This window comes from Mya arenaria, chromosome 8 (assembly GCF_026914265.1).
Source record: "Mya arenaria isolate MELC-2E11 chromosome 8, ASM2691426v1".
Lineage (NCBI taxonomy): Eukaryota > Metazoa > Mollusca > Bivalvia > Myida > Myidae > Mya > Mya arenaria.
Genome location: NC_069129.1, coordinates 30,004,142 through 30,015,407, shown reverse-complemented (window position 1 = coordinate 30,015,407; position 11,266 = coordinate 30,004,142). Strand labels below are relative to the sequence as shown.

General features: G+C 34.5%; 1 protein-coding gene across 1 annotated transcript in view; it reads right to left on the bottom strand.

The window, feature by feature from the left end:
* Positions 1-204: 204 nt before the first annotated feature.
* Positions 205-11,266, bottom strand: part of LOC128243937 (uncharacterized) — a 40,501-nt gene continuing 29,439 nt past the window's right edge. The window contains exon 2 of the mRNA XM_052961955.1: positions 205-2,219. Coding sequence (XP_052817915.1) covers positions 2,173-2,219 — 47 coding nt within the window. The 3' untranslated portion in view covers positions 205-2,172. The remainder of the gene's footprint in view (positions 2,220-11,266) is intronic.

The following is an 11,266-nucleotide window of genomic DNA, read 5'->3' as shown; positions in this document are numbered from 1 at the left end:
ATAACTGAAATATATAATATAATTTAATTTAAAGAGGAAAAAAGCGTACGTAAATTGTATTCAAGATTGTTTTATGTTAACATTGGAAGTGAATAAAATTATTATATAGCTATTTAAACTAAGATGAATTATTAATAAGTGAGTTGCTTATAACAGACGCTTCTTTAATATATTTACAAACATTGTTTTAAACAGAACAGAACAGACAGTTTTTTAGATTTATAGTCTTATTACATGTAGTTATAGATATACATTTTATTTTTCATTACTTGTTAACATCGGCAGTGATTTTGTAATCATAACTACTAAACTAAGTTGTATTTTTAATAAATGAGTTGCGTATAACACATACTTATTTAATATATTTACAAACATTTATTACTGCCTTTTTATCACATGATGTCAACAACTGGTGAAATTTGAATACATATGCGAAAAACTACAGAAACAAGCTCAGTATCAAAAAGTTTAAACATAAAGTGTACAAACCTCACTGTTATCCCAACAATCCTAAATAAAAAAAGATGGCACAAGGTAAATCTTATCAAAGTATGCTTTATCTTGAGGAATCTTAACACTAAAACAAATAATAGTAAACATATAGTTAAACCCCAAGTACTTCTATGATTAGAGATCCCAACTCTATCTGCAGAAGGAGGAATACATTTCAGAGTACCTAATGCAAATTTTTTTTAAAGATACGATGCAGTTATTGTTTGAAACTATGAGCATCACACACAGTCTGCCTTATAAAATAAAAGGTTTACAACTTTTTGATCATAGAGTTTCATAATAAAAGCATCATTGTACTAAAACTGGGAAAAAATAAAAAACAACAACATTATTTAAAAATAAAAGCGACATATATTATCAATTTCATTCTTCCAAATGATTACCTATGTACAATATTTGAAGAAAATGACGTCACATGCCAAAACACTCCGAGTAAGCCAAAAAAGGTCTTAAAGATGAATCAGCAAATATTTCATTAAAACAAAGGACTGAAAGCTTAGTTATGTAAGGATGCTATATACAATCTATATTTTGTTTCAGGAATTTATCTTCAAAACATAGAAGGCAAGTACTCTTCAAAATATTGCCTTTATATCCATGTTTTAAATAAAATCCAAGTAATTCATTGAGTCACTCTGCCCAACTACCTGCTGGAAACATTTTAATTTTACGAATTATCTTTAAATTATCACCATAAAAATCGGGATGAGTAATATTATTAGTAATCAGCGAGTTAAGACTGCTATTGTACTTTGATATACGATTATAAAGACCATTAACAAAGTTTGAATACTGATGTTACTGACAGTACCATTGTAGAATACATATAAAGTAATATTCAGCACCATCCATACTATTACAACATTATAAATAACATTCGATACGGTGCATATAATTACGTGTATATCATCTTATTTGTAGTAATAACGGTTATGGGGACACTAAATTTATAATGTATAAACATAAACTGTTTGGAACTAACTCTAAATATGTTGCATATTCAAAGGAAGTTTTAAAAACGCTATACAGGTCCAAAACAGAACTATTACTAATATATCCATACCATTCTTGTTTAAATATATTCATTTTTATACATTTAAAATCATTAACATGTACAATAGTTGTATTACTAAATAAATATGCAAAACCATATTTGGTTAACGTTTTTTAACATAAGAAACCCAGTTAACACAGAGAGAAAGATGGCCATTGCCGACACTGCTATAAATATGTGTGGTATTGTACTGATTGCTACCCGTCACACAAGTTGAAATGAGAAACTATTGTTTGTCGTGCTTTTTCCACAGATTTCAGAATCTTGGCCGACTAACCCGACGTGGACTTCAGTAAGAAAGTTTCATGTTTAATTTTTCATTTTAAAATTGTCAATGTTCATTTTCATTTTCGTTTTCAATTTTAAATTAATAAAAAATCGCCAACTATCCGATCACTTCATGTGGAACTAAATGCGCACAGAGCCGATAAGGAGTTGTATACATTCATAAGAGTTTAATTTTATTGAACAATGAACATTAACAATAATCATATTCAATACATTTGTACGCATAACACGTAATACTTTAGTTTTAAACTGCCATTGTGTTTATTTTTGCCAATATATGTCTTCTTTTGTTTCGTATCGGAACAGGATCAGGCTTCTTATCCGTTGATGTGGGTTGATAATGCGTTGATCCAATTGCTTATAGCTGAAATAAAGGATGAAAATCAAGTTATACTTAAAATACAATACGAAAATAACTTATCTAACGCATTTATATGGAAATGTTGTGTGTTGGGGTAAAAACCAGCTGCCTAGTTAGCTCAGTTGGTTAGGGTACTGTTCTAGTATTCCGGAAGTCGTGGGTTCGATCAACACTCCGGGCGCTACGAAGTTTACTTTAATGGTGGCAGCACAAAACGGCAGCAGTGACTCTGTCGGTCTTAAAGGTAAATTGGAGAAGAGTATTGTTTGTTGTGGTAAGAACTAGTCAATATAAACAGCAGCTTCAAAGTATTTGACCATTTTTGTTTTGGCAACTCTACTGGTCCATATTCAACTTGTAGTTTTCCTATTCCCGATCCGAGCGCTAAAATCCTTTAATTCAACATATTATCAACACACAGATGATTTAACTGCATATGTTATCATCAAATATAAAAAAGATGCATTTTTGTGTTTATGAAATCAATTTGTTATTAATTAGATATTAAATTTGATTTGTCATTGCATTTAAACATGTTCAGTTATTATTAAATTATACTATTAAACCTATCAGAAATTCCGAACATATTACAGACAACGACTCTAGACCTTTTATATGGGGGAATATTTGCTTGGATAGTGAAAATACAGATTCTGTGCTAATGATGTATCTTTTTTATTAATTTACCAGGACAATATATGATTACGCCGCTACCTCAAACCGATAAATGCTGGGACAACTTGAGAATAAAAGTCACAATTCATGAATCGGGAACAAGTCACATCTGATAACGTTAAACCCTGATTAAAAATAAATAAAGTAAACAAAACCAAATAGTTGTTAGAAACTAAGCCATTCATTGATAGAAGAGCTTCACCAGCTAAAGTTTTAGCTGCTTGAGCAAAGGAACCACCTGAAAGAGTTAACTATTTCAACATCAGCACCGTCATATTTGCATTTATCAGTTCGCGACAGTCTACCACCTTTTTGGGTTAAGACAACAATTTTAGTATTCTCAACATTTAATGTGAGTTTTCGGCGATAACAATAACTTTCCAAGTGATCTTATAATTCCTGGAGGCCTTCTTTTGTCTAGGATATCAAAGCGGCATCGTCTGCAAACAGCAATAGGTAACTACTAAGTTCATCAATGGTGAGCCCACCATGCATAAAAAGGAAATTAATCATCCATAATTTTCATACAATAACAATCAAATAATAAATCCCTTTGTGGCTTATTAATTAAATCACATAACACAAAAATCATATAAATAGACGATTTGTCACACCAACATTTAAAAAGTGATCGATGCATTGTCGGTTGAAACAACAACACTACTTTGTACTTCTCACATTTATTTGCTATATATGAAATAATGCCAAACATCACAAATATATATACATATGTTCAATAAAAATATTATCGGTTTTCCGATAATTGATCTCGGGTCCCGGCATGTACACCCCCCCCCACCAACAAAAATGGTAATACTTTGTTGAGAGAAGCTGATCTGAATTAGTTTTACATTGAAAACTAGTGTAATTAGTGAAGGGTATTGTGTAAAACTTCATTTATGTGTAACGTTTGTGTGTTTATTTAACATTTCGGTGTTATTGTGGAGTTACAGTCGAACAAAATATATTTTACATTGGTATGAATCTTGTAACTTGTGGCGTTAAGGATATTCCGCAATGGCCCCCATATTGTTTACTTTAAAAGCAGTGGATGTCTAGAAACAGAATTTTAACAAATTGAAGTTGATTTCAGAATTGCTTTTATTTCTAAATAAATAAATATCAGTGACAGTGAATGTAGCATGCATTGAATTTGTATTTATGAATTTTGTCTTTGAAAAAAGAGCCTTAAAAATCGTTAATTTGAGGTTTCATAATTTAATGTAACTATTGAATTATATGCAAACTAATGAATGAAAAGTTTAAGATATAAATGTCGTCTAGTGCTAAGGGATGTTATTTTTTGCCATAAGATGTTTCCATAAAGAATTACAACTTGGATAAATCACTCACTGTCAGTTCATTTATACATGTCCTTACATCAGGTGTGTTTTTTAAAGTATGATGTACTGGACATAATGCAGTAATATGGAATACTAACTTTGTTAAAGATTCACTTTAAGTAACTATATAGTTTTTATAGAAACATTATAATTATTGATGTGGTACAAGGCAAGTGCAAAAAAAATCTTATGAATGTAAATACGGGATATCAAATATAAATCCAACAGTGAATAACATATTAAGCACCATTGTCACACTATACTTGTTGTCTAATATTCATGAACATATCATGTGACTTTGATTTTCTCATATGTTTTTGGAAGATTTTAAATATATCCTTTCTCAAATAGAAAAATTCATAAGCATAATCAATAGCCAGTATATTTTTTTAATATATAACTATTACCTTTTTCTTCAAGGATAAACCCTTTTTGAAAATATCACGGGGAAAAGGCCATCCCCATGTAAACATAAATCTTGGATATTTCAGAAAACCTCATTTCATCCATTAAACATATAACGCGTTACTTATCATTACAGGAAGTGTGCCAATGTGAACACGACAAGCAACACCCTGATCGTACAGGTTAAATACCATAAACGTTTACCTGAGTTTATTAATTATTAGTGTTCATCCAGAAGTATGAATTTGTCTGCCATGCTGGATAAAGTTGCTTCCCGTATTCAATCGAGAAATCCGTGATTAACCTGGGACAAAACGACTTCCGCCGTTTTTTAACCGGAAGTCAAACAGTTCTCATAATTTCCTAATCCAATTATTTATTACACGATCATTTCTTTAATGAAACGTTCACAATTTTGAAATCATTATATGTTTTTCATTTATATGTCATTTATAATATTGAATTCCTTTTACAGACATAAAAAAGAAGTAACGCGCATTAATACGAGCTTGAAGACAAACGCAAAGCGTTTATCTGTACAAGCCCACTTACGGTTTGTAGGTGTATGCAAGGGACTACTTCTTTTTGCCGGAGTGATAGGTATGAAAAAATTTGGGCACCACTGGACCATGAAAATATAAACCAGAAAAGCTTGTCATAGTTTGTTTACATAAAGCGCGTGCATGCCGGCAAGCAATTTGTACATGTGTGGGGCGGGGTTTAGCTTCCGTAAACGAATGAAAATTCATTACGGAAACACCCGAGGTACATGCACTTTTTAGATCGGAACTTCCACATATGTATATGCGTTAATAATAGTACTGCATTTAATAGGAAAGCGTGTTTTACTTACGTGCACTACAGTATGTAGCAAAATGTTTTTTTGTCATTGAAGCAGTTATTACATCCGACAAACCACTAAGTATCGCTGAAACTAAATGCTTATGGAATCCAACTTGAATATATTAATCCGCATTTAACGCTACAATGAACTTGATGATGATTTCAAAAGAGCATTGGACGCCATTTTGTTTATTTGGAACAACAACAACAACAAATGGAGCCATAACAAATTCTTCTCCCAGTTTGGAAGCAGGGCAAATAAGTCTGATTAATTTTTAAGGTGAGTGTATCTGAGATACATGTTTTTATGGTTTTTTTGAATTTCATATTTTGAAAACTGTTTACTAGAAACTTCAAGTTTTATCTATCTTCGCGTTCCAATCGAGGTACGGGGTTTCTCGAATTTACGGAGTTTTAGTACCAGCAACCATCAAACTATCATTTAGGAGCATTCACCGATTTCGTACTTTCTGCGGAATGTGCACTTTCCTCTAACTAGTCATGCCAGTACGATATCGAATTGGTACAAATTCTCCGACATCCGTTTCCAATACGCTTTGGACACAATGTAAATATTGCCATTTCTACTTTTATTTCTCAGGCTGATCTCATTTTTTGTTTGTAAGCATAAGATTTAACGGTTAAGTATCGGTTTTACAACGATTGTTTGGGATATTAGGCTGCTAAAAAGATCTTATAGTAGGTGAAACAATTTGTTCATGTCAAGTCGTTCGCTGCGGCCATTTTGAATATTCTTAACGATCTGCATTATGACCAATAACACACAAAAACAAACCAGAAACGTAACTCTCTGTACTTTCCAAATACGAGAAACACAATGCTGTTCTTTTTTAAGATATAATGTATTACTGAATGAAATAAATAACATTGATTGGGCTGATCTTATGTATTGCTGTATTGTTGTTAATTGACAGTTAAACATTGCAACATGTGAAAGAGGAAAAGAAATTATTCAGCGTTCATTTAGACCAAATTGTATACATGTATGTTGTATTTATTGAATACTCATGTGTCTTTTGATCTTATATAATCAATTCATGCATTAGTCAATTGTAACCACTAGCGGGACTTTAACTGTCGGTCCAGCCAATCCCGGGTAATATCCCTGCCTCTGCTGAGACAAACTGCTGGTAAAATCCCCCAAAATGCCCAAGCAGCCCATGAACACCCTAGGTAAGGCCCATTCGCTGTTTTTTCAGCACGAAATCTAAACTCCCAGCATCCCCCCCCCCCGCTATCCCAGATATACCAGATTAGCATCAATAACGAGAGATCAGAAATATAATTTTATTATTTTGACAATTTGAAGTACCTCAGTCTCAAGTATGCTGTAGTAAAAAAATTGTCAAAAGACTTGTTGACGGCCATTTAGGTTGACAAGCCCCTGGACCTGGGGGAGCAGTGGTAACAATTGACTGGTGAATTACTAACTATGGTATTGTATATAAGGGCTTTAATGATAGTAATTTATGGTAAGTTTTTGGTGGTTGTTGGAATTACCGAAAGCACTCTCCGAAAACTTGCCACATCCTCCCACGCACACAATATTCAGTACATTCAATAAGTAATTTTATTTTTCAACTTTAACAAAAAAAAATTATGTTTTTTTCGTTTCATGGAGTTTGGATTCTAGGCCCTTAGAGAGTAATCAGTCAACTGTAGAAAGGCAAAGGCACGTTCCCTGGAGAGATTAACTCCGCCGACTCACAATATTTTGTCTTAAATTGATAAATGTTTTATTTAAAATTTCAATCGATTTTGATGGCTTCACTAAATAGCTGTTGTTAGTTTTTAGATCTTTTTATCTTTAAAATATTACACTTGCATGAAGTAAGTGTACATACATGCCATATCCCCGGTGGGTGGGAAAATCCCCCGGTTTATCGATCCATCCTCCGGTCTCCCGGCGGGAGATAAAAATCCCCCGGAATTTAAAAATGTACCACAATAAATGCAGTCTTATTCGCTAATGCATATCAGAAAGTAACTTGCTCATGTTGACAACATCTTGACTGAATAATGGCATTTTATTTTGACATGAACATTAATAAATACTTTACACCCGACACCGGCTATGTCACTATTTCAGGCTTTGCAAATCTCAATAAAATGTCTGACTGGGGTCGAACATGCGTTTCAAGTTCACAGCACGTGGTTGAATTCTTAGTCAAAAATCCCCGAAAATGTAACTATCTATTTCAAAACAATGAAAATAAATATCATATATGTGTATGCTACATTGTCAGGGCTTTTTCTATAGTACCCACGGGTTCGACTACAAGAACCATTCCGAAAGCAAAATATAAGATATTTTTTCCAATCTTCAGAAAATAAATCCCAATAATAAAAAAATAATATATATATATATATTAGAAAGTCTTTTACCTGTACTGGTTAAAATATTATCTGTCATGATTTATTGAAATAGATGTTTACATCCAAGGATTGATATTTCAGCCATTTGGAGTCTTTTAAAGGGAAATAAACTAATATTAAAACATTTCCTAATTCGCAGGAGTCTAGACAGCTTTTTCTTTATACTGTAAAATTTTCCAATTTCGGCATTTTCACGACGCAAAATTTCCCAAAATGTCTAAGGTCTTTTTCCCAAAATGGGCAAAAAAAACCCCTGATTGTATTGAACACCTGACATAAAGGATCTTGGTTTACATATTCAGTTGTGTGAAATGTCAGCTGTTTCACATGAAAAACAAACATATACAATACATATCAATGATACAATTGTTGCATTAACAAGTTAACATATACAGCTGTCATTCCAACAGTTGGTCGTTCGAAAACCAGCTGTCATTGAAGGTCGAAGCTCAGTTAAATATACTGACACTGGATGGAAAGTCGAGGAGTTGCCAGGCACCATTGCCTGTCCCAAATATTCACAAATCATGCGCGAAACCTTAAGATTACATCAAGATCATTATTTCAACATTTTCTGGAACGCATGTTCCAAATAGACAAAGAAACAGCAGATGTTGACAAGTTTTGAAAGTTTTGGAAAATTGAAAAGGTGTGAAAAACCGATTTTCATTTACTAATACTTGATAAGTGCATTTGGGAAGATATTTACAACGCAATACATAATCGGTGCCGAAACAAAATTAACAATTTTTCAAATTTTGAAAATACATTTTAAGACATTTCATAAAATATAACTTTTCGATCATTCAAAACAACAGATCACAGGTTTTCGCTCGTTCAATGGGTTTCTTGAGCAATCGCAGTTTTGCTGTACAAATAAACCCTGGTTAGAACTGTATTTGAACAAAGGGTCATTAGGGATGATAACGATTACCTTCTGAACAAAAAATAATTATATCTTGCTAATCTCCTCGGACATGGAGTTATGCAGCTTTGTCATTAAATCGGACTGTAAGACTTCTTTCATGTGTTTCTTGTACGGATGGAAAAATCCGACCTGAAGGCACGCGCATAAGCCAGTAACTAGGCCAGAAAAAAATGATTAATGTTTTTTTTCTTGCATATCCAAAAATTAAAATTTGTACAAAAATAGAGGAAGATTATTCATTTTTGTACATTGATTACTGACGTCATAAATCGCATTAATTTTAAATCACTATTAACGTCAAATAGTTCCTCTAAAACTGCGTTTTTACAATAATTATTTTACAATGCACTGTACTCCGTATGATGAAATAGCGAAAAAAAGGAAGAAAATTGTCGAAAACTGACATATTCTTGGTATCGATGTGTACAATGCATTAAAACTTACTAACTGAAGTACCACACGGTTTACACCGGCGATTTTATGTTTGCCGTCAAATGCCAACTTTTTCACAAGCACTTTATCACCTACTTGTATTCTTACAGGTTTGGTCTTTCTGTCATAATACTTCTTTTGCTTTTCTTTCGACTTCCTAGTATGCTGTTTAACTATTTCATGAGTCTTTACAATTCTTTCTTGAAGATCTTCCAAGTACTCTTCTGCTGTCTTGTTTACTGGCTCTTCTCTTGCCTTTTCAAACATGACGTAAATGGGCAATCTCGGCTTCCTTCCAAAAATCAACTCATATGGTGATACTCGAGTGGCTTCATGAGGGTGCAATTATATGAGTACACAAGATTACGCACATACCTCTTCCAATCTTCTGATCTTCCTCCAGGGTACAAGCATTGCAAGCAGAGTCCGGATAAACCGCTCTGGACCTGCATTACCCTGAGGATGATATGGTGTGGTATGACTCTTTTTCATTCCTGTAATGCGACACAACTCAGATACTAACTGGCTTTCAAAGTTCGCGCCCTGGTCCGAGTGTTATCTTGTAGGCATTCCGAAGTGAACCAAAAACTCATTGTAGAGTGCCTCCGCTGTCGTTTTGGCGGTTTGATTTCGTGTCGGTATGGCCTTTGCAAACTTTGTGTAGTGGCCTGTGACTTCAAGAATGTTACTCACGTTACCCTTTGATGGTTCTAATGTGAGATAATCAATGCATTAAAGTTCAAGAGGGTTAGAGGTGTTGATATTTACAAGTGGTGCTTTGTCTATCCTTCCTTGCCTTCTAATGCATCTATCACACTTACTGATCCAAGTTTTTATATCTGACGTCATACATGGCCAGTAATACCTCTCTCTCATTAAGCGCATCGTTCTTTCCTGCCCTGGATGTCCAGACAAATCAAGAATACCCACCAAGATCTCTTTCTTGAACGACTCTAGTATTACTAACCGTTCAATGTCATCGTTGGTATCATGCACAATCGTAAACAAGATTTCTCTCTTGATCTTCAAGTTCTTGAATTGTTTCTTCATAGTGAGGTCATGGCCGTGCATAAAGTCTTTGGGTAACCATTGGTCAATGACAGCCTTTCTCCATCTCTCAACGAGAGGGTCTGCTCGCTGTGCCCTTCTAATTTCTCCCATTTCCTTCTGAGCCAAAGGTTGGCCCCTGTCTTCAGTCGCTTCCAAGATGTTCATCTTCATAGGTAGAGTATCGACATATGGCACCGCAATCATATTACATATGGCCTTTACAGATGCGTCATTGATTCGCACTCTATCAATGTTGTCCATGTCGACTATCCTCTCATACGGATACCTGCTCATGCCATCAGCGTCCTGTTTCTTCAACCCTGCTCTGTAATGGATGTCGAACAAGTACTCACCAAAAGCTGCAGCCGATCGCTGTCTAGTAGCGTCAAGCTTGGCACTTGTGAGTACGTAAGTCAGTGGGTTGTTATCAGTCAGGACAGTGAAGTGAGACAAGGTAAGGTAATCGCTGAACTTTTCGGTTACCGACCATTTCAGAGCTAAACACTAGATCTTGAATGCGCTGTAGTTTCGTTCAGACTTGTTAAAGGCTCTGCTGGCATACGATATAACCCTCTTCTTTCCATCTTGCAGCTGGTACAACACGGCACCTAATGCTTTACCCGTTGCATTTGTGTGTAACTCAAACAGTAAATGAAAGATGGGGTAGGCCAATATTGGTGGAGAGGACAAAAGCTCCTTCAGATGGTCGAAAATAGCTTGTTCGTTCTCTGTCTATAACCACTCAGGCTTTGGTGTCTTGGTCCCTTTCTTGGTGGTAGTTGGACGCAGTAGCTCATTCAATGGTCTGACAATGTCGCTAAAACCCTTAATGAAACGGCGATAGTATCCAGCAAAGGCGAGGAAGGAGCGAAGTTCATCCGAGCTGGATTGAACTGGCCAACCTTTCACTTTCTCGATCTTTGCGGGATCGGTTTCGACTCCATTAGCACTAACCACATGTCCAAGAAAGCTGACGC